The sequence below is a fragment of the Monodelphis domestica genome, chromosome 2 (assembly GCF_027887165.1).
Source record: "Monodelphis domestica isolate mMonDom1 chromosome 2, mMonDom1.pri, whole genome shotgun sequence".
In the NCBI taxonomy this organism is placed as follows: Eukaryota; Metazoa; Chordata; class Mammalia; order Didelphimorphia; family Didelphidae; genus Monodelphis; species Monodelphis domestica.
This window is the reverse complement of record NC_077228.1, coordinates 405,210,374-405,235,127: the sequence shown is the minus strand read 5'-3', so window position 1 is coordinate 405,235,127 and position 24,754 is coordinate 405,210,374. Positions and strand designations below refer to the sequence as shown.

The 24,754-nt window shown below is 37.5% G+C and overlaps 1 protein-coding gene across 4 annotated transcripts in view; it reads right to left on the bottom strand.

The window, feature by feature from the left end:
* The window catches only part of ENPP3 (ectonucleotide pyrophosphatase/phosphodiesterase 3), a 135,479-nt gene that overhangs the window by 79,297 nt on the left and 31,428 nt on the right, over nt 1-24,754 (bottom strand). For all 4 annotated transcript variants that reach the window (XM_016428904.2, XM_056818795.1, XM_007484570.3 and 1 more), the window contains exons 4-9: nt 20,877-20,999; nt 19,870-19,995; nt 18,210-18,270; nt 15,709-15,806; nt 8,119-8,198; nt 134-253 (exon numbers count right to left, since the gene is read on the bottom strand). In XM_016428904.2, the coding sequence (XP_016284390.1) occupies nt 134-253; nt 8,119-8,198; nt 15,709-15,806; nt 18,210-18,270; nt 19,870-19,995; nt 20,877-20,999 (608 nt within the window). The remainder of the gene's footprint in view (nt 1-133; nt 254-8,118; nt 8,199-15,708; nt 15,807-18,209; nt 18,271-19,869; nt 19,996-20,876; nt 21,000-24,754) is intronic.

Below are 24,754 nucleotides of genomic sequence, written 5' to 3'. Positions count from 1 at the left end.
TATAAATATCATTTTGTTTCTCTTACTAAAAAATTATAAAACAAGAACAAGTCCAAATGATTTTGTGCTACATGTAAAATTTACTCTGTCATGTTAGAAAACAAAGATTGCAGCTTGAATGTTGGATACCTACAGGTTGCCCATTCCACCATTTCGGATCGAATTTCTCATTTGATGAAAGTGAAAAGTTCTTGTTAAGATATACATCATACATATTATTGTCAATGATGCCATGGGATTCTGGATATAATCCCTAAAATGAAAAGAAAAAAAAAGTTCACACATCAAGATAAGACAGCTGGTCCAAAGCTGGAAAAAATAATTAGCACTCTGAATGGCAGATTCAGGATCTGAAAAGATTTGACAAGATAAGCTACGGGGCCAGATCTAATAAAATGGAAGTTAATAGGAATGTTGAGGTAAAGACTTATACCAAGGTTCAAAACTAATTCCATAAGAGCAAGACAGGAGAGCTGCAGATGGACAGTAGTTTCTCCCCATTTCTTCTTGTCTCACAATGACAAAAATCAAACAAACCTCCCCCACACCAGCTGCTGTTCCTGCAATACCAGAGCCAATTACTACACCCTAGATCCTCCAAAAGGGGATACTGATGTCTTCAGAATTTGTTATGTCCCACAGAGACAAACACACTGTGGTATAATCGAACATAATGGACTTCTCCATTAGTGGCAGTGTAATGTCCCTGAACAATCTGCAGGGATCTAGGAGAAAAAACACTATCCATAAGCAGAGGACAAACTGAGGGAGTAGAAACACCGAGGAAAAGCAACTGCCTGACTACAGTGGCTGAGGGGACATAACAGAGGAGAGACTCTAAATGAACACTCTAATGCAAATATTAACAACATGGCAATGGGTTCGAATCAAGAACACATGTGATACCCAGTGGAATCATGCGTTGGCTACGGGGGGGGGGGTGGAAGGGAGGAAAAGAAAATGATCTTTGTCTTTAATGAATAATGCATGGAAATGATCAAATAAAATACTATAAAATTTTTAAAAAATAGAATTTGTTATGTACCTAGGAGACTGTTACCTTGCAAGAAACAAACATTGGAAAATAATGGAATAAGACTTTCCTTTTTTGAAATAGTTTGTTGGTCAGATGTAATCAATGAACAGAGGATCTCCCAAGATTTCTGGACCAATGAAAATTGTTTATGAACCTCTTCCTACAGAGTGGGACAAAGTAACCTACCTTCCTGGCAAAAATAGGTCCCATGCTAGCCCTATTTCCTCCATCCCTACCTTACAAAAATATTATGGTATAATATGGAATACTTTCCCTAAGAACTCAAGAGCATTTTTACTACCGATCACCAGATGGAACTGCTCAGGTAGGGCCCAGAGAACCTGACAGATTACATTAGTTCCTTAGTAATATTAAGAGGAACATTTATAGTCTATGGTTTGCAAAGAAAAGCAAAATTTATGAATATTAAATCATTTGATCCTCACAACCACCCTGGAAGGTAGGCACCATTACTTACTATCTCTATAGTTAAACAACTAGTATATCTAAATTCATATTTGAACTTAGGGCTTCTGGCTCTAGATCTAGCACTCTATCCGTGGTGCCACCCAGCTGCCTTGTTTTGGATACTAGGCCAACATGGGGTAGAGTATTGAGACCCATCCACAGACAATCAGAGACAGGGTGGACTGGTGGGAGGAGATAAAGAAGGGTCAAAAGGACAACACTTATCACCAGCAGGCTTCTAACATTCTAGATTTATTATATCACTCTCCTCCATCAAGCTTCAGGCTTCTCCCTAAGGTTTCTGCTGCTCCCAGAGCCAGAAGCAAACTATATATTTATCTCCTCTACAAAGCTAGCTCATGATGGGAATCAAATGGTCAATAAATAATTTTGACTAGAGCCTGACATCTAGAGTCAGGGAGGGAATTGCTCTCTGCCTTCATATTATTATCTCGAGGTTGCTCTTTCTCTGCAGCTGTGCCCTCCTCATGACTCTTTCAGAAGAAGAGGGGGCAATTTGAGGGGATTTAATCCCTTGGTCTCCCACAGGTCAAGACTTGTAAAGCCTCCTTACCAAGATGAGCACATTTGGGAATGTTTAGCCATGCCTATCAGCAATGGATTAGCCTGGTGTAGGTAGTCAATCTATTTGTGCTCCCACCAAAAAAAAAAATGTCCACACCAAAGCTATGTTGGCACCCCTGGTATTTTCCCAGCCAACCTGTTGGTGGCTATAAGGTCAATTAGGAAGGAATATATGCAGCCAACAAAATGCTACAACCAGCTCTTATTTCTCCACCTAGGAACAAGCTGGTCTAACCACTTCTCTGGGAAAAGAGGTAACAACAGCACCCCTTTCCCATGACAATCACTTCTTATAGTGCTCAATAAGGTCCACCTGGCCTTGACCCCAGAAGTCAAACCTCTTAACTTCCAATTATTGAAAGTCCTAGTGGACTAAGGGCCCTTGCAAAGGACCCTTCCCAGTTATACTCACAGATGTAAGAATAGGCAGTCAACTTAGAGATCATCCAATCCAACCCTTCTATTTTATATATGACAAAACCATGAGGCTCAAGGGTTTTAAATTACTTTCCTTGCCCAGAATCACACAGGTGAAGTGGCCAAACAAAAATTTGAACTCATATCATAGAATTCCAAATCTTTCACTCTTCAGTAAAAATGATAGGTTTCCACTTTGAGCTAGTCCTATAGCCCAGAAGACAATCCCCAGAGGCCAAGAGGAAAGTACTGCAAAATATTGAGCCAGAATATCAGCATTCCTCCCTTTTCCAGTTCTCCTTGGGATCCACTACCTAGTATTGCATAGTGCAGTCATTACATGAGACTCAAGAAAGATCATATCCAATTATAATAGTCCCCTGGTAGACTAATTCTCCAAACTCTATCTATCCCTGACCACAACTCCCAGGATAAGGTCATAGGGGTATTTTTATCAAGATCTGAGACAAAATCAGCCTTACATAGACTATACAGTCTCATGATTAATCTGGTCCTAAAAGAAGGAATTCCAGGGGTCAAAATCTATCTGTTGACCTAGTTGTGGCTTATAGTTATATGAACCTCAGGGGGAAAAACCCACAGAAAGGATTCATCTGACCCTCTTGATACCTCCACCAGGGTATAGTTGCAATTTAGAAAGAAAATCAGGGAACTGTAACATTTCTACAACTATAAATCCCTGCATGCACAGACTACCTGGAACATACTCAATTCAGTAAACTGGACCTCAGAGAAAACAATAGAAACTGATCTGGGAATGTGAAGCTGAAGAGTAGATGATAGTTTTTCAAACTCAGTATGTTTAGATAATACTGGCAATGGTCTCAGATTTGTGTAATATCTTATAGTAATTCAAAGACTTAGGAACTTTATATTTTCATATTTGCCAGTCTGGAGGGATAGAGGGTTTGAAGGGTTTTCTTGGTATATCCTTCCTCATCTTCTTGCAAGATCTCACCCAGAATGCCAAATATATCTAGATCATTTTTAGGGCTTATTGTTAGTAATGGCATTTGAACAATTGGAAACTCAATTATAGAAAGAGATTTCCATCTGCATGGCTTAGTAAAACAGTCAAGAGTTGCTATGACTACAGAAGCACAACTAGGAAGAATAGATATCTCCTCAAGGAAGTGAGAATTGAGCTAGCCTTTAGGGTGCTAGTTGGTCCAAAAGTTGAAAGTGAATATTGAATTGATAGCCAAGAGTCCAGCTTCAAATTCCATATATATTAAACACCCAACTGCTGACCAACTGCCTCCTCTTTGGTCTCCCAGTCTCCCAGTGTGAATGTTCCTCAGGATACTGCTTGGCCTCTATTTTCTCATTTGGAATTTTCTTATTGATTTTATGAGGTCCCATGGGTTCAGTTATTATCTAAATATACAAACAACTCTTAAAACAACATATCCAACTACCATGTCCCTCCTGAGCTCCAGTCCTGAATCTCCATCTGCCTATTGGAATCCCATCTCAAACACATGTCAAAAAAGAAAAGTAAATCTAGTTCTCTCACTAACTTGTATCATTCTATAATACTTGCTTCATTTCTCCCAAAAATTCTAGCTGATATGTAGCCAAGTTGATGCTTAAGGCTTTATTTATAGACTTTACAGAATTATTCTCTCCTCGTGGGTTTGCATCTTGTTCAACCTTGGTTCCACAATTTATCATTGAAACTTTTTACTGTTTTCTCATTTTTCCAGCCTTACTTCCTGAATTAGAACTTTGAATTAAGGTTTCTCACACTTCTGAAAGGAATATTGGAACCTTGTTTTAGTCCTGCTCTGTAAATCTAGGGCAGTGTAGGTAGACTGTAGTGTAGTGGTTTTTCGAGTTCGCATGCCCAAACTACAACTTCAAACTGCCTTTCAGTCCCTTCCTGCATTACCCCAGAGAGAGGAGAGAGGAACTGCTCTCTTTGAGCATCTGGACAGAGGGGCAGGGTATGCAAAAAATGTCGTCAGAGGCTGGGAAGAGAGGGAACAGAGCAGCTCCCCTGTGCCAGCCTGGCACACATGCCAATACTTCACCAGTGTCGATCTAGGGCATTGCATTTGTTTTCGCTGAATATTAAAGATTGTGTTCTTCAAGAACCTCAGGGGTGCCTCATGAGAAAGAGTGACCAAAGAAGTTTGATCTAGAGTATAATCTGATTCTTGACCTGCTGGTCTGAGTTTTATAGGCTCCTGACTAAGGTTCTGGGTTTGGTTTCAGACTTCCTCCTAGTTGGAGTTCCAATAGAAAGCTGCTGCCTGTGAACCTTAAAAATTCCCAGACCCTACTTCATAAGATTGGAATAAGACCATTCCCCATTTGGGCAGTGAACTCTACTTAGATCAGGAATGTGAGAACTCTACTTCACCTACTTAAGTCTGCCCTAGGGGAAGATAAAGTTGTAAACTCTTTTCTGAACAATGAAAAGTACTTAAACCCATACTTATAATAAGTCAAAAAGTTCTTAAGATAAGTACCTATAAAGGTCAAGCAACTTGTGAATTTACAAGGAACAAAGAGCTGAGAAACTTACTCAGAGCTTTCCTGGTGTGAATTACTCAAAAATTTACACCTTCTTAGGTGTGGACTAAGAATGGTCTGTCCTTTGAAAAACATCTACTGTGATTAGTAGATGGAAGAACTTAGGGGAGGTGACATAGGAAAAAATTCCCTATATAAGGAGATGAGAAATCTGAAAGAAAAAAAAAAAACAGTCTCTAAGGAGGCTGTTGCAAGAGGAGTCTCCAAGGAATCTCTTGGGAGAGGCTCTTGAGGACAATCTCTTGAGGTCAGTCAGAAGAATCCCTCTCTGGAGAAGGATGGCTGGCTGAACTGGTGTCTGAATCCTTGCTTGAACAGATCTTATGGTGAGTGATTAGGACTGACTGATCTTTCTCTTAAGACTCAGGTCTAGGCCATGTTGGCTTAAGGCCCTTCATACTTATTCCTTTCTTACTCTTTCTTTAATTCCTCATTATATTAATTAATTAAAATCTCTATTAAACCCAGTTGACTTGGGTATATTCATAATTGGGAATATTTCCCTGGCGACCATCTTATATTTGATTTAAAAACAAGACACTATAGTAAAAACATATTTTCTGCAGTCACAATTTACTCATCCACTCTTTCATCTATCACAATTTATATCTTCCACTATTTTAATCACTACAGTTTATGACACCCAACCATTTTAACTCTTACAGTTTATGACTCCAACTATTTTAATTCTTACATGCCCTACATCTACACCAGTTCCCACATCTTCTGCCAGCTAGATAGAAGACTCAGCTGATTCAGAGAAAGAGAACCAAAGACATAGAATGGGGGGTTCCATGCTCCCTGCCTTGCTCACTTAGCTGAGTCAGAAATAGAACTAATAAGAGCTCACTTTTGATCTATACTCTCCAACACAGGATCCAAAATCCATCTATACTGGATGCAAGACTATTCTGGGAACATAGTGATAGAACTATATTGACTCATCCCTAGTCCATACTTTCTGCCCTGGCATTCAGCCTCAGGCCTCAGCTCCAGGCCACACTGGAAAGTTCTAAGACCCAGCCCAGGATTAGAGTAACACAGTTGCCATCTTGCCCCAATTCTTTGCTCTCTGCCCTGATACACATCTGTCTTGGCCCTGTCCATGGGCCAAAAGGCCTTACTGGCTAGATTCCCTTTCCCTAGTGCCTGCAGACTTTTGACAGATGTCCTGTTCTGGTTAAAGAAAGAAACAACTGTGGTTTTTTAACACTACCCAGTCTGCTATTTTTTCTTAATATTTGTTGAAGTCCTTGTTGCAGAGGGCTAGACTTTACTACTTCTTTCTCTGCCATCTTTGCCAGTCCCATTCAACAGCAATCTTTTTTTTGTCTTCTTTGTCTTCCATCTTAGAATCAACACCATGTATGGATTCCAAAGCAAAAGAGCAGTAAGGGCCAGTTGGTGGGGATTATTTGACTTGCCTAGGGTCATATAGCTAGAAAGTGTCAGCTTTGAATGCAGGACCTTCCATCTTTAGGCCCAGCTCTCAAGCTACTGAGCCACCTACTCGCCCCCAACAACAATCTTTAAAAACAGTTTATCTCAGTCAGATCTTGATCTACCCTAATCCATATAAATAGTTCACCCTAAAAACTGATATATCTAATGTCAGATTAGAGATTCTCCTCTTGTTAGCGGCACTACCTTCCTCCAAATCCTTTTCCTACACATAATTAAATCCAACAAGCATAATATATAAAGTGATGCCCATGTGCCAAGCATTATGTCAGTCATAAGAGTAACAAAGACAAAAATTCCTTGTCCTCAAGAAACTCACATTTTACTGGGGAAAAACACATAATATGAAGATGCAAAATACATACAAAGAAAAAAATACACAGTTTTTCCCTGGATCAAAATCTCTTCATCTATAAAATTAATGAGTTAGATGACCTTTAAGGAAGGACCCTTCCAGCTCTATATCTAGGATTGTATAACTCCAAAAGCAAAATCACTGGGGGCAGCACTACCAATTGGAGTGATTACATGCCCTGTTGGAGTAGAAGCTTTCCATCAGTGCATTCTTCCTGTCACATCTTCCAGTTCTGATTTTTCAAAAGAAAAATTTCAAAGTAAAGGATGACGTCTGGGCTCATAGCAGCTGAGTGATGGATTATGCTCCAGTGTTCCAGTGCCTAAGCCAACTAGCTATTTGTTTCATTGGAGAAATGCTAATTAATTAATCAAGTTCCATGACCACTTTCACACTGAATTTCCATCTCACACCACCCTGACATAACTGGTCTTCAGATTCATAACTCTGAATGTGAATGGAATGATCTGCATTCAGAGGAAAAACTGTGAGAGTAGAAACACAGAAGACAAAACAACTGCTTCCATACATGGGTGGAGGGGATATGGTTGGGGATGAAGATTCTAAATGAACATCCTAATGCAAACACCAACAACATGGAAACAGGTTTTGATCAAAGACACATGTAATACCCAATGAAATTGCGTGTTGGCTGCGGGGAGGGTTGGGGGAGGGTAGGGAGGGAAATAATGTAATTCTTGTAACTAAGGAATAATGTTCTAAATTGACTAAATAAATTAACTTAAATTTAAAAATAAATAAATAAACAACTGGTCTTTGGTTTTGTAGAATAGATAGTGTTGGACTCATGGCAAGGAAGACCTGAGTTGAATTCTGCCTCAGATACTTAATAGCTGTGTGACCTTAGATGAGTCCCTTAATCTTCCTGGACTTTTTTACCTATAAAAATAAGATATTGGGACTAAGTGATTTCTAGGATCTCTTACAATTCTAACCCTATGGTCCTATGTAATCCAACCTCCAATTACTCATGACACCTGCCTAGACTTCTAGATTTGCTGGCATCAGTGACCTCTTTGATCTTGATCCCATCATGGAACTCTGCTTACTCTCCTGTGAACCATAGTTTGAACTTTCCCCAATAGATGTTTGCCAATTGTTTTTAATTACTGGCACAAAACATGGTCAAGACATCTTTATTCTTTAATCTGGGTCAGAAACCATTCAATTTGTTTTTGATTTTTTTTTCAACTAAAACACTTAGTTAATAACTTACTGTGACAATGGTGTAATGATTTGGGAAGGTTTTGGTTGGATAGACTGATCTCATGTACTTCGAATGTGTTCCACATGTTTCTGCAATAAATCATATTGACATGTTATTTATGAAGAGTATGTACAAATAGACAAAAATGGACATAGAAAGCTTACAATAGACAGACATAATAAAAAGCCAGCTACAAGAGTTCATAATAATGGTTCATACTAAAATATTTACTGTAATTAACCATCTATTCAGTGTGCTTTTCTAGAACTAGAACATTGAATACAGTGAAGAAAATAAAAATTTCTGAACTCTTAATATCTAACTATTGCCAACTAAGTTTAAGGTTATACATGAAAAGATGCAGTGCACAATACAAAAATTCTATAGTAATTATATGTTAAAGTGCATACTAATAGCCTTTATGATATATGCAAATCATTGTTAAAAAACAAATTTCAATGGAAAGATCCATATAAAATATTTCTAAGTCTTGGCCAACATATTTTCTTTTCTCTTTTTTTTTTAAACCCTTACTCTCTGCATCAGAACTGATATTAAATATCAGTTCCAAGGCAAAAGAGAAGGGCTAGGCAATTGGGGTTAAGTGACTTACCCAGGGTAACACAGTTGGAAAGTGTCTGAGGCCTCCCATCTCTAGGCCTGGCTCTCAATCCACTGAGCTACCCAGCAGCCCCCAACTCGTGCATTTTCAAGTTGATGGTTCACGCTATTAAAAATCCCACTCAATACAACAAAATTCCACTAAAATATAAGAATATTGACTGTGCCTTATTCTTTGTTCTAGTATATGTAAATTGTTAATAATCAATCAATAGGGGCAGCTTGGTAGCAAAGTAGATAGAGTGCCAAGCCTGAAATTCAGAGGTCCTGGGTTCAAATCTAGTCTCAGATACTTCCTATCAGTGTAACCCTGAGCCAATCACACCCCCAATTTCCAAGGCCTTACCAGTCTTTGGTCAGAATTGATACTAAGACGGAAGGTAAAGGCTAAAAAAAAGCAAAACAAATCAATCAACAGCATTTTTTAAATGTATGCTATGTGCCAGGCACTGTGATCAATCCTAGAGATACAAATACAAATAACAAAACAGTTTCTTCTCTCAAGGGACAAGCATATGATCACAATGATGTTTTATCAAATCCTTACTGTTTACAAAAGAAACAAGTTTTATATCTTAATACATTGATCTCCTCCCTATGGATCATAGTTAATTGTAAAAGCCCTGCAAATCAACAATCAAGTAGCTGTTCTCTATGATTAACATATTATATTCCTCACACTAAGATGTGTTACTATTTTTCCAAAGTATGGAGATGCTATAATGATTTTTTTTGGACCTGGATTATTATTTCATCAATGTAGGAAGCTTAAGGTAAAAACCTTTCTCGTTCAAATTAGCACCTGCTCTGCAATTTATTTTGGACCCATGAAACACTTGAGAGGTTGAGTGACTTTCTCATGGTTATACAATCTATAGGTGGCAGAGGTGGAATATTTTAAATACAGGTCTTCCTAACTGAGGGATAGCTAATGGCACAGGGTTTAGAGCACTGACTTAGAATCAGGAATACTCATCTTCATGAATTCAAATCTGGCTTCTTATGCATATTAGCTGTGTGACCCTGGGCAAATCATTTAACAATACCTCTATTCCTCATCTATAAAATGAGCTAGAAAAGGAAATGGCAGGCTACTCCAGGATCTTTGCCAAGAAAACCCCAAATAGAGTCACAAAGAGTCCAACATGACTGAAAAAATAATGAACTTCCTGACTAAAGTTAACTATGAGCTTCAACATATTCCCTTTTGTTACAGAGACTATTAAAACACTCTTTACTCATTTTAAAGAGTTACTGAGTTGAGGCAGCTCAGGACCTTTTCTATAATTTATAATCCTAGAGAATTGTCTGAACCACTGAAAGTGCAAGTGAATTACTCACTGTGTATCAGATAGGACCTGAATACCTATGGGCAGGATTTTCAATCCAGCTCTCAGCCTCTCAAGTACCACACTGCATTAATAAAGGAAGTTTCCTTACCTGGAAGTCCTCAAGACTTTTTTTTTTCTCCCATACTATTTATGGTGCTGTTCTATCCTGACTTCCCTCCTACCTAACTGATTGCTCCTTCTCAACCTCCCTTGTACCTTTTCAGATCATAATGCAATAATAATTAGTAAAGGTACATGGAGAGGCAAATAATAAATTAATTGGAAATTAAATAATATGATTCTCCAAAATCAGTTAAATCATAGAAACAATAACTTCATTGAAGAGAATGACAATGACCCTATCAAAATCTATGGGATGCAGCCAAAGCAGCACTCAGAAGGAAATTTATATCCTTGAATGCATATATTAACAAATTGTGGAGGACAGAGATTAATGAATTGGTCATGCAAATTAAAAAACTAGAAAGTGAACAAATTAAAAATCCTCAGATGAAAACTAAATTAGAGATCCTTAAAATTAAAGGAGAAATTAATAAAATCAAAAGTAAAAGAACTATTGAATTAATAAATAAAGACTAGAAGCTGGTACTTTGAAAATCATCCATTGCAGTATCTTCATCTAGCTAATGGTATATGTCTCTAAAAGTTTCATCCTTCCTGTTCTCTTTTCCCTCTATATCACTTTATTAGGAGATCTCATCAACTCTTGTGTATTCATTATCTTCTTTTTGCTAATGATTCTTATATCTACTTATTCAGCACTAACCACTTCCCTAACTTGCAGATCTATATCTCCAACTATCCATGGGACATCTTGAAATAGATGTCCTAAAGACATCTCAACATGTCTAAATTTAAACTCTTTTTACTTTTTTTTTACTTTTTACTTTTTTTTTTTTTACACAGGGGGCCAGTTCACTGTCCCTTGGACCATTGGAGGGCAGGACTATAAAAAAACTCTGAACAAATTTGTGTACTGCTGTCTGGGATAGTGGAGGCTGCACGACTGGCTGTGATGGACCTGTCACACCTTGTACAGGCCCATCACCATCACCACTATATAGGGCAGCAGTATACACAGTGCAGAATCCCCTCCCCCAGATCGCCCCTCACCATGCTGAGGTCTTCCATTGTGCAGCCACATAATCCTTTGCACAGCACCTCGTTCTCATTCAGTTACTCTCAGAACAAGGCACCACACAAAGGATTATGTCACCAAAAGTAGTACTATACGTGAGCAATGCCTCGATTTGCAGAGCCCTCACATAGAGGGCTCCTCTAGGCATTCCTCTACGCACTATGACCACCAATAAAAGAGGTGCCCCTTCCAAAGTGTGGTGGGGGCTGGATAAATGGCCTCAGGAGGCTGCATGTGGCCCATGGGCTGTAGATTGGGGACCCCTGCATTAAACCTTATCTTCTTACTGTCACAACCTAGGTGATATACTATTATCACACATCTAACCTGTTGCCAAATCCTGTAGATTTTAACTTTATAACATCTCCTACATGTGCCATTCTTTCATCACCCTAGGGCCCACCATCATCACCTCATGCCCAGACTATTCGTGTAGCCCTCTGGTTGTTCCCTTGACTCATGTTTCTTGCCCACTTGGTCCATCCTCTAATCAACTGTCAAATTAATCTTCCTAAAGTGCAAGTCTGAGGATGTCACCTTCCTATTCAATAAACTCCAGTAATTGCCTATCTCCTACAAGATCAAATATAAAATCCTCTGGCATTGTCACTTGTAGCCTGGTCCCCTCCTATCTTTCCATTTTTTTATATCTTTCTCTCTACTAACCTTGCAGTCCAATGATTCCATCCTTCTTTGTATTTCTCCCACAAGACACTGTATCTCCTGACAGCATTTTCACTGACTTCCTCCATGCTGGCTTCCTCTCTCATTTAATCTCCACCTCTTTGCTTCCCAGACTTCCTTCAACTTCCAGGTAAAACCCCACCTTCTATAGGAAACTTTTCTCAATTCCTCTGAATTCTACTGCCTTCCCTCTGTTGACTATCTCCAATGAATTTTGTATATCTGTTTTGAATATTGTTGTTTGTACCTTGCCTTTCCCATTAGACTATGAATTCTAAAAGCAGACCCCCAATTCTTTTTCTTTGTATCCCCAGTGCTTAGTACAATACCTGGCACATAGGAGATCCAATAAATGCTTGTTGACTTTATTTGGCTTTATTATACTAGTGACATCATAGCTATAATTCCTGCCTATAAAATTGATAGCAACATTTGCATCATTATGTCTTTTTTAAATCTTTACTTGCAATACAAAGATCAGGGTTTTTTTGTTTGTTTGTTTGTTTGTTTTAATAAACCCTTACCTTCCATCTTGGAATCAATATTGTGTATTGGTTCCAAGTCAAAAGAGAAGGGCTAGGCAATTGGGGTTAAGTGACTTGCCCAGGGTCACAGAGTTGGGAAGTGTCTTTGAGGCCAAATTTGAACTTAGGACCTCCCATCTCTAAGCCTGGATCTCAATCCACTGAGCTACCCACCTGCCCTCTCTAAGTATCAGTTCTGAGGCAAAATAGCAGTAAGGTAAGAGCTAAGCAATGGAGGTTAAGTGACTTGCCCAAGGTCACATAGCTAGACAGAGGCCAAGGCCAGATTTGAACCAAAGATCTCTCATCTCTAGGCCAGTTCTCTATTCACTGAACCACCTAACTGCCCATATTATGCCTTTTCACAATCACAATATATTAATGTTATCATGTAGTAATAAAAAGGATAGGACTCTTTTAAGTATTGGATAGTTGGGTTTTTTTTTAAGAAACAAAAGGTACCATACTCAAAAACATTGAACACTACTGGCTTATCTTTGAATACAGTTTCCATATGGAAAACAAATTTCTTGTTCATTTGTTTTTAACAAGGACATTAACTGTATCTTTTTTTCTCACATCATTTCTTGGTCTGTAAAATAACCTTGATCCAGAGGTCACTACACTGGGAAAGCACCTGCTGAGTTACTTCCTCTCCCACAGAAAAACACAAAATATTGGATTTGAGTTTACATAGCTACCTTAGAAATTTTCCAACAAGGAAAAGATGAAAAACATCTTTCTTTTCATTGGGAAATATTATCTTCCCCTCTTAAATTACCTGGATAAATTGGAATAAATATAATGCTATTGTTATTATAAAAATAAAATCTTTTAAAGCTAAAGAAAATTAATGTTATACTTTTATTTGCATGTTTCATAATTCTCTTATATAAGAATGCCAGTGCCTTCCTTTTTGTTTCTTCTTTTTTCCAAGTGGCATTTTCTCTCATCAATGAAAACAAAAACAAAACAAAACCTAAATTTACATTTTTAAAACAAGCTATGGGGCAGCTAGATGACTCAGTGGATAGAAAGCAAGGCCCAGAGACCAGAGGTCTCAGGTTCAATTCTGCCCTCAGATACTTCCTGATGACCCTGGACAAGTTATTTACCCCAAAAGACTAGCCCTTACCATTCTTATGCCTTGGAACCAATACCTACTATCAATTCTAAGACAGAATATTAGAGTTTTAAAAAATTAAAGAAAAAAACAATTAACAAAAAGACAAGCCACAATTTTAAAAATTAAGACAATTGTTATATAACACTTACAGAGCACAATTTATATAGCATCTTGGTTAATCCTCTCATCTGCCCTGTGAGGTACTACTGTCATAGGCCTAAATCTCATATGGGTTAGAGTCCCTTGTCATCTTTTCAGTCACTACGTGGACCCAAGACTTGATGATTTAAAGTTTTAAATCTACATCTACTATATGATGCCCTTAAAGAAAATCCAGTTATAATTTAGATTTCCTATGAAACACTATAGTGCATGATTGATGACATCATGATTCTAGGATGTTTTATTTTCAAGTCAATGTAACCACAGGATCTTTTCAATCTAAATGATATACAGCTAAAAACAGAATAGCTACTTTAAGCAGTGTGACAGGCTATGGTCAGTCCATATACTTTACAAAGGGGAAACTAGTATGAAGAAGCAGCTAGGATTTCAAGAAGGAAGTTCCTAAACTGTTACGTGACAGGTATTTCAAAGGGGAAGTAGAAGAGATAGAATTATGAGTCACTGAGATACACAACTAGAACATAATGGTTTCTTTCTTTCACAAAAAAACTTTTTAAAAAGGCTTTATAGTGATAATAATTCCTCCCAGTTCAGGACCTGAATGTTTTCCTATGTCATATCTCCTGGTATTTTTCTGAACAGTTGCTATAGGGGAAACTGAAGCAGATCCACATCTGCCAACACATATTCTTGCTAGGTATTCAACATCTATATCCCTTAGAAATTAAGTAAACTTATCCCTTTATAACCCCCTTGTTTCTAAGGGCAATCGTTTGGGCCATCCTGATACAAGGGCTCGAGATGGCTTTCTAAGCCTTCAAGCACAAGCAGTATAATCTGTAGAAATTGGGAAGGAGATAAATAAGAAATCAAGAGAAAATGTAAATCACCCTTCAAAGAAGGAATGTCTAGACTAAGGATCTAGAGGTGAAGGAGACCTCAGAGGTCAGCTAGTCCATCCCCTTCATTTACCAGAAGAAGAAACTGAGACACATTGCAGGTAATTAATAGTTGTTGAAATGAATAAAAAGTGAATTAAATTATGAAAGTGACATTTCTGCTGACCTTATAATACAGCATTCTGGAGTTCATATTCATGAAACATTTTGAATGACTACAAACTATGGGCAATACAATTTTAGAATATGTCCTGAATCTTAAGAGACTTGGACTAAATTGGTTTATTTTTTTTAAAAAACCTTTACATAATGGTTCTATAGCAGAAGAGAGGTAAGGGATAGCAAGTTGGGGTTAAGTGACATGCCCAGCATCATAGATAGGAAGTATCTGAGGTCATATTTGAACCCAGGACCACCCAATCTTCAGTCCTGGCTCTATCTTCTGAGAAACCTAGCCACCCCCTCAATAGGTTTTTTTTTTTTTTTTAATAAAAACCCTTACCTTCCGTCTTGGAGTCAATACTGGGTATTGGCTCCAAGGCAGAAGAGTGGTAAGGGCTAGGCAATGGGGGTCAAGTGACTTGCCCAGGGTCACACAGCTGGGAAGTGGCTGAGGCCAAATTTGAACCTAGGACCTCCCATCTCTAGGGCTGGCTCTCAATCCACTTAGCTACCCAGCTGCCCCCCCTCAATAGGTTTTTTAAAAAATGTTATATGTCTTATAGTTGTCACTATAGTTCTATCTACCCATTGTAAGACTCTCCTGGAAAACCCATCTCTATGACACTGCCTGAATGAAGAATAGCTACATATGTGTAGTTGCAAGGTCACACTTAAAAGTCCTTACCTCTTCACACACAGGAGGAAATATGTCAGGGGAAGGTCATAAATAAAAACCTAAGATTTGCCCCAAGCAAATAAAGCTCTTTTCAGTTCTACATAAATAGGTGACAGAGAAAGGAAGGTCCAAAACAAGCCTGGGAACGATTGTTCTTAGAAACAAGGGGGTTATAAAGCCATATTATGCAACAAACCCACCATCAAATCCAAGGGTCAAAGAGGAGGCTAGCATAGCTAGCTATTCCTTCTCTTAGTAGGTGTTAACTTGACCCTTTCACTGGAGACTTACTCATTTTATTGATATGAGGCATCAGTGAGCTCCAAGTATGTAAATACTCAGCTCTAAAACCATCCATGGAAAACAAAATCAGAGGTGGCAGGTCAAACCTAAAAGTAAAACATTAAAAAGTCATTAGTCATTGTAATTATAAAAGGCAATGTCCTCTCCAGTCTTCTGTTAGTTAATCTCTAGATTAGGAAATGTTCAGATAATTAAAACATGCTCAAGGAAGGAGAATGAATTGCAGGATATGGACAAGGTTTGTTTATATCATTATGTTTCTTTTAAATGGCCTGACTCCTCTGGGGTGTCTTATATAGCAGTATTCAGCCCAGCCCCCTCACTTTGGAAGTCTTTTCTTCTCATTTTAGGGTTCCCTAATGAACCTCAAGACCCAAGGGCCACATTCCTTATCATAAACCAATAATACTTTGTCCTCCTCTACTTCAGGGTGGCTGATCAGGTCCTGGCCAGGCCTAATCCCTTTGATTTGGGGTCAGGGAAAGTAGAGACCACTCAGGTTCCATTCTAATCCCTATATAAGTTCCCTCTCTATGTCTAAAACTCTAGTGCCCATCTTCTTTCAGAAGTCTTCCCTGACCCCTCAATTCTAGTGCTTTCCCTCTTTTAATTATTTTCTATTAATCCTATATAGATCACAAGCTCTAGTATATCTTTGGGGTTTCTTCTTTCCCATTTAATTGTGAACTCCTGGAAGATGGAGACTATCTTTTGTCTCTTTTCTTCATCCCCAGCACTTAGTACAGTGTCTGGCACATAGTAGGTGCCTAAATGTTAATTGACTGACTGACTTTCCACCTAAGAAGGATCTATGTCCATGGCATTCTTTCCCCTGCTCGAGCTATTTTCTGGTCATGAGTACGTCCTGGAAAAACCTGCCTCCTTGACCTGCTTCCTGCCTTTGCAGTTCTTGTTGCTTCTTCATGGCTATTCTCTGACATGTTTAACTTCTAACATTTTATTGATTGATTGATTTTATTGATCCCTCCCCTCCCTCTACTCCCACTCCCACTTCCTAATCTGATGCAAAAGAATAATGATGATGATTAGTAAACAGGTTCATAGATTTAGAGCTGAAATAGACCTTGTTGTTCAGTCATTTTTCAATCATGTCCAACTCTTTGTAACCCCATTTGGGGTTTTCCTGGCATTTGGGAGTTACTTACTAGAGTGGTTTGCTACTTCCTTCTCTAGCTCATTTTACAGGTGGGGAACTGAGGCAAACAAGATTAAGTGACTTGCCCAGGGTCACAGAGTTAATAACTGTCTGAGACCAGATGTGAACTCAGGAAGATGAATCTTCCTCACTCTGTCCACTATACTACTTAACTGTCCCCAAAATGACCTTGAGACTTATCTAATCTAAGTTCTTTCCTGAGGCTGAGGGGAGGTTAATTGATTTGCACAAATTCATACTAGCAGTAAATTGAAGAGCTGGGATTTGAACCCAAGGCTTGTGATTCTAAATCCATAACTTTTTCACCATGTCACACCACTTTTTTTATTGCCATATCCTACAGGTTTTAAATGTTAATATAGAGCTTTTTCCCATGTAAAAAAAAAATAATAGCTTGCCAAGAGCTTGTCAAACTGAGCAAATAATATGATTAACAGAAGTAACAAGTAAGTTGAAATTAAATCTTCTCTCTGGTCGGCAACCAAGCATCTGGTACGTATAAACTTTTTCACACCAAAACCTGAGAAAACATCTTTTCTAGGTCTACCTACATCACCTGAATAACACAAAATACACACCATTCTCATCTCCTATTTCCACGTTTTAGAATACCTAACCTAAGTCTGATGCAAGACATTTCCTGATTACCTTCCTTGTCAGTACCCTTGCCTTGACCAGCATAGGACAGTCCACCATACCAAATTTGCTTGGTTTATATTTGCATTTATTTTCTATGTGGAATATGGTACACATAGCACTGAATTTGTAGCCTGTAGCCCTGGTAAAGTCCAAATTCCAGTTTTATAAGCTATTAATTGTATGACATTCAGAAAGTCACTTCATCTCTCAGGGACTCCATTTCCTCCTCTACAAAATGAAATGGTTGGACTATACACTTTTAGCTCTAAATCTAGAATCCCATTGATTAATCTGTGAATTTCCTCCTAATGGAATGGAAGCTCCTTGAGGGTAGAAACTTTCATTTTTTTGTGTGTACCCTGAGCACCTAGTACAGTGCTTGATCCATAGTAGATATTTAATAAATGCTGTTGAATGAATGAATGAATGACTAGAATCAGAGCTAGCCAAACAAATTTTAACATATTAACAAATGAGAATATGTTCTAACCATTATTAACTGCTAAGATAGGAACAATATCTTCCATCTAGACTAGGCTAGTTTTCCCTAAAAAGTACTGAAACTAACCTTAAAATCTAGTGTCATCCACAAACTCCTACATCCTAACTTCTTTATCTTTCAATTCAGTCTTCCCAGTAATAAGAGAGATTCAGATATCCAAATTAAACTCACCCGTCTGGACACTGAAGATTATCAGAAGCATCACAATCTTCCTCTGCCCAGTGTTTTTCTCCTAAAAATATGAGATCAAAATGTTTAAATATTAGAAAGTAAAATATTAAAAAAAGAAAGGGAAGAGATTTAGCATAGTTCATTTTAAGATAAGCTATTTAATTTATGATTCTCCCTAAGAATAAAGTATTTTACTATGAAACTATAACCAGGATATAACTGAAGATTTTATTATATATGAGAGGGATTTACTAATTCTCTGCTTCATAGTCCTTTGCTCATTCTCTGCCATGCAGAGAATCTCTCCAATTCCACCTCTCTACTATGACCTACCTTTCCTTTTTCCCCTGTATCTATGTTCTAACTCTTGTTATCTTACACCCATCCCATATCCATATTAAACCTACTCTCAGGGGCCAAGTCTCATTAGTCATGTCATAGAGGATTTGACCTGGATTCCTTGTGTATGGACCACCTCATCTCTGGGAACGGATGTCACAGACATACCCAATCAAAAATGGCTATCTTCTGTGGGTCTCCACTCCCCACCCTACAATTGATTCCCATGTGCCAGAACTCCTTTTTTACAGTTATAGAAGAGAAGACAATTTTCCCAGGGGAAAAAAGGGAACTTTAAATAAGTAATAAATATAATATATTGCATGGTCGATAATAATTTGGCAGAGATCAGTCAATTTACCTAAATTACTACTTTTCACCAAGAAATAAGTTTTGAAAGGAAAATAGTTCTGAAGAAATACAAGGACTAAATTTTATTTCAAGAAGGGTCCAGGGGACAGCTTGATGACTCAATGGATTGAGAGCCAGGCCCAAAAATGGGAGGACCTGGGTTCAAATTTGACTTTAGACACTTCCTGGCTTGTGACCCTGGGCAAGTCACTTAACCCCCATTGCCTAGCCTTTATCACTCTTCTGCTTTGGAACCAAAATGAAATATTGATTCTAAAATGTAAAGAAAGTGCTTAAAAAGAAAAAAGAAAAGCATACCAAGAGATAAAAGGATTTAGTGTGGAAAAGAATAGATGGGGTCAAATGGAGAATTTAACAATAAATCTTAACCTCATTGCCTTTTCTTGCTAAAGAAAGTATACATACAATCCACTATCAGAGCTGTATGAAACTACCAATTTTGGTGTCCATGTCAAACTTTCCTAAATATACAAAAACAGTATAAAATATGCCCTAAAATAAATTCTTTTTAGTCAAATAAGGTTTCGAGAGAAAAGGAAGAGATCTGAAGATATTGTAGGGATATAGCCTCAAATAAAAAATTTATGACAAATTCAGATGGCATTAAAGGACAGAGTAGAGGATAATAGGTGACCAGCATGTCATCTAGTTGCTTCCTATTCTCACTAATTATCTTTGATAGCTAGTTGTTAAATTCAGTTGTTTCTATACTACCAAATGAATTTAAATATTATAAATGCCCTTTAAATTTCAGTGGCATCAAGCAAAACTCTAGCCATCCTACCCTAGTTACAACTCTACATACTATATTTCTTCAAAAAATTAAAGGAAAAGCCAAAATGTCTTTCCTTCCTAAATGAGTACTCACACCTTCCCCAGACTCTCCTAATTTTTGTACCTTGTTATTAAATAATGGAAGAAAATGATTCATATTTGTTCCTTTACTTACCTTTGCAAACAGGTTTATAATCAACACAACAGTCTTTTCTTTGCAAGCAGTCGTCAGAACAAGAACAAAGACTATTAGGTAGCCGAGTTTCTCCACAACGAAATTCATTGCATGTCCATATTTGAGCTGCAAATTTCATAATTCAATGGAGTATTTAATAATTTAAAGTTCACTCTAAGAAAATGTGAATTTTATCTTAAAATAATTACTTCTTAGTTCTTTGCAATTAAGGACAAAATATCATACAAAACTGTTAATCTACTAGTATTACTAATTCACTACTCTTCTCCAAGGGGAAGGCTCTAATCAGCTAAAAGGCAAATTTCTGAGTGTTGAGTAACCCTTCAGTCACCATTCCGTTCCCAGGGTAGGAGGGAGAACACTGGTTCTAGGTACATAATATATATCATGAATACATAATTGTTTGTATAATGCTTCCCTCTCATTAGAATGTGAGCCCTCTGAAGACAGGCACGTTTTGCCCTCCTTTGAATCCTCAGGGCTTAGCCTAGTGCCTGGTATATAGTGAGAGTTTAATAAATAAATAAATGCTTGTTAACTGACTGACACCTAGGTAGATTTTATATTTGTACCTGGAGAAGAGCAAGGTAGCTAATTAACGTAAGCCAGAGTAAAACTTAATATAGCAATCCTAATGTAGCAAATCTAGCTAGTTAAATAATTTTTGTTTAACTTTGTCAGGTCCCATGAAGGATATAGAAGTTGAGGATTAAAGAATTACATAGTTTCAATTAGAAAAGACCTCACAGGCTCTGATCAAACCAATCTGTAACAAATAAGAGCCCCCTTCACAAGTCATGGTTTACAAAGGGTCATCCAGACTCTTCTGGAAGATGTGTATTGAACAAGGCCTTGGCCTGCTACAAGATAGAAAGTAATTCATTTGGCAACACTGTTAACATACTTCCAAAAATAAGTTCCATATCATTATTGTTTCATAAAATAACTAAGTGATAGGCTAATCCATGTGCTGTTAGAATACATACTTGATTTCTCACAAGTTTCTTCAAAATCCCAGCAGCAGTTCTGCCGTTCTCTACAGCCACTATCACACTGGCAGCCCTCCAGTCCTCTGTAGGACTGCACAAAGCATTTGTTTCTACAACTCCCTGTAAAAAGAAAAAAGGTAAGAGTAACATAGTATAGGGGAAAAGAGAGTTTCACGTTCTTTTCTTTGCCTGGCTTCTTATGGCATGACATATCCTTGACTTAATAAGTGAAAACAAACCTACTTTTGAACTTACTTGAATCTCCTCCTAACTTCTGGTTATATTTGATGTAATAAAATAATTCTGGTGAGGAAAAACTATCTCAGGAAAAAAAAAAGTCATATCTTCCCACTTGCCTTCCATTATAGATTGCAGAATGAGCATCTTCATGGAAAAGGGAATAGCAGGAAGAGGCAAAAGGAAATATAATTCTGTTTCTCTAATTTTAGGGTTATTCACATGCTATAGGCATACCTCAATTTTTATACTGTGGGGAAATGTTCATCTTTTTCCTGATTTTGTCACAGATAATGCCAGGAGAGTCATCAATCAAGCATGAGTAACTTAAGACTTGAAAAGCTAAAGTCCTTTGAGTAATCAAATGGAATTTGGCTATTTGCTCAGTCCCCAGAATTGCTTCTACAGGACTTTGAATAGTTAATTGGCTGACATTCCTATTCTGATCTTTTGTTTAAGCTTTATAGTAGCATTACTTCCTTCTTGGCCACATGGATGACTTTTTAGGGAAAGACTATATCTTGGCCTTGATAGAGGTTCTGGTCTGCTCCTTCCTTAGTAATGTTTCCCACCCATTCATTTAGAATGAACTTTCAAAGTTCTAATTTGTTCCCAAACAAGCAACAGAGGACCCATAAAGTTCCATGACACTGATGTCAGAGAAGACAGACACAGTGGCAGTGAAGGACACCAAGTCCTTCACTTCATGGCGTTAGCACCATAGGAAAAATATACAATGCATTGGCCAATTTGCAACTAAGTTTTCAAGTATACTTCAGGTTTTGCCAGTTCACTCAACCCAGGGAACTACCAAGTAAAAATAAAAATATGGCCACATAGAATTGGGAAGCAGCTATAGAAAGAGTAAGAGGAACTTCTCAGTTACATCTATGGTCATTGATGGAATATATCCATATTCTCCATATGAACATCACTGCTACCAAAAGGAAATATGGGACTGATCAATTACTACTCTTTTCTACTGCTAAGGATCAGTTCAAGAAAAGTAGGTTGGCAACAGATTGATCTTAAATGAAAGACAGTATGGGATAGTGGATAGAAGACTGGCCTTGAAGTGAGGTTCAAGTACTATCAAATTGAAAGGGGGATTTTTCTCATCTAGAATGCTCTCTACACCAATAAAACTACAAGTCTAGGCCAAAAAAAAAAAGTCAGACTTTAAAAAATATTTAATTTAGCAAGCTAGTGAGATGACCAGATCTTGGAATAATTAAGGTTAATTTGGCAATATTGTGAGAAATGGATTAAGAAACTAGAGGTGAAGGCTATTGGGTTAGTGCAGGTAGACATCAATAATGACCTATATAGTATAATAGCAGTGACAATAAAAAGAAAGGAGCAAGTATAACAGCAACCATAAATAACGATGCACATTTATAGTTTTAATATTTGCAAAGAGCATTCTTCACAGTAAGTCTGCAAGATCAAGGTAGCACCTTAGGATTATTTAATAACCCTTATAAGAGAACAGAAATGGAGCATCAAACAAAAGCTATTGCTCACTTCAATATAACTGATCTGTTCCCTACTCCTGGAATGTTCTCCCTTCAAGTTCCAGCAAAAATCCCATTTTCTTTAAGAAGCTTTTCTGGATCTACCTTACCACCATCTCTTTAAGATTATCTACAACTTATTCTAGATAGATTTCATTTTCACATAGTTATTTGTACATTATCTCTCCCATTGAAGTATGAGCTCCTTAAAAACAAGGTCTTCTTTTTTTTTTTGCACCCCCAGCCTGGTACATAATAGGTACTTAACAATCCTTCTTTGACTTTGACTTGATGAAAAATTTTGAGCATAGTCAGCTTATATAGGTTGCAGTTCCTCAAGATATAATGATAATAATAATAATAATAACAGAAACAATAACTGATGTTTACATAGTGCTTTCAGGATTGCAAAGCACTCTATATACATTAATGCATTTCAGCCTCATAATAATCCTGAAAGTCAAATATGTTTGAAGAACCCTATAGCTTCTAATAACATTAGGATTCTGAAAGTCAGATTCCCTGAAGGACAAAAAGGAAAAGTGACACTTTTTGGCCAAGAAAAAAGTCCCAGAACTAGCTTCCCCCTTTTATTTAGGGGAAATTAGAAGGAAGGTAAGGAAAAAAAAAAACTTGTTTGGTTAAGGAAGAAAAAGACTTCAAAGTAGTGATATGTTTTAAAAGTCTCCTCTCCTTTACCCTCCATACCCACCCCAGGAAAAGGAATAAACTATGACTGTTCTATCAAAAGCTGGGCACAGCCTTGGATTTTGAAAAAAAGTCTCTCCTTTCTTTCCCTCACCCAAGAAAAGGGCTTCAACCAAGTCCCATCCAGGAAGGAAGAATTAACTTTGAAATCCCATGTAAAGTAAAAGTATGAGCTACAAGAAGATACTTTAATTTAGTATGACTCCTGGGGAAAGAAGAGTCAAGTTGGGGAAAATGTCAGGGACACCCAAGTCAGTAATTCAGAAAAGAAGAATAATCCAAGATATCTACAATCTAAGTTGCTAAGATTTAAGGACAGAGGAAAAGTATATGACCAAGCAAGAGACAAAAAGTCACAAAAGATAAAATAAATAATTACATAACATTCAAAACATTTTGCACAAACAAATGCAATAAGTCTAAGGAAGGAAACAAGTGCACAAACATCTTCATAATGAGTTTCTGTTAAGAGGTTTCATTTTCAAGATAAGGACTTAATTCAAATTTGTAAGAATAAAAGTAATACCACAATTGATAATGATATAAGGACATAAATACAGAGTTCCCAAAGGAAGAAATTTAAGACTATCTGTAGCCATATTTTTAAGTGTTCTAAATTACTAATAATTAGAGAAACACAAACCTGAGTTTCTGTCCACTAGAGTAAAAAAAGATGACAAAAAAGGAAAATGGCAAATGTTGAAGGGGCTGAGATAAACCAGGCAGTGATGTGTGTGATTGGTGTAGCTGTGAGCTGATCCAGTCACTCTGGAACTAATTTGGAATTATGCACAAAAAGTTACTAAATAACACATATAGTTTGATCTAGCTCTAATGTGTTAATCTCATCTTTGAACAGTTTGGAAAAAGAAGAAATGGTCTCGTGTGTACAAAAATATGTTTAGCAGCTTTTCTTTTGGTGACAAAACCTGGAAACCTCCTTTCTTCCTTCTCTAGTACATCCTTTCCCTCCTTCCTTTATTTCCTTTTTCTTCCTTTATTCCCTTGTATATCCTCTCCCTCCTTTCTTTCCTTTTTTCTTTCTTCCTTTCCTCCCTTCTTTCTTTTACTTCTTTCCTTCTTTTTCTCCTTCCTTCTTTCCTCCCTTTATTTCCTTCCTACCATCTTTTCTTCCTTCCCTCCCTCCTTTCTTTTTTCTCACCTTCATTTCCTCTTTCCTTTTTTCCCTCCTCCCCTCCTCCCATCCATTCTTTTTTCTTCTTCCCTCTAACCCTCTCCCATCTTTCCTTTACTTTTTCTCGCTTTCCTTCCTTCCCTCCTTCTTTCCTTCCTTCCTTCCTTTTCAGTAGGTCATAGGAAGAGGGAAAAACAAAGCCTTGATAATTGGAAACTATACATGTCTGCCTGTCTGTGTGTATGTAATTTTTAATAGCCAAGGATAGATCCCTGTGACAG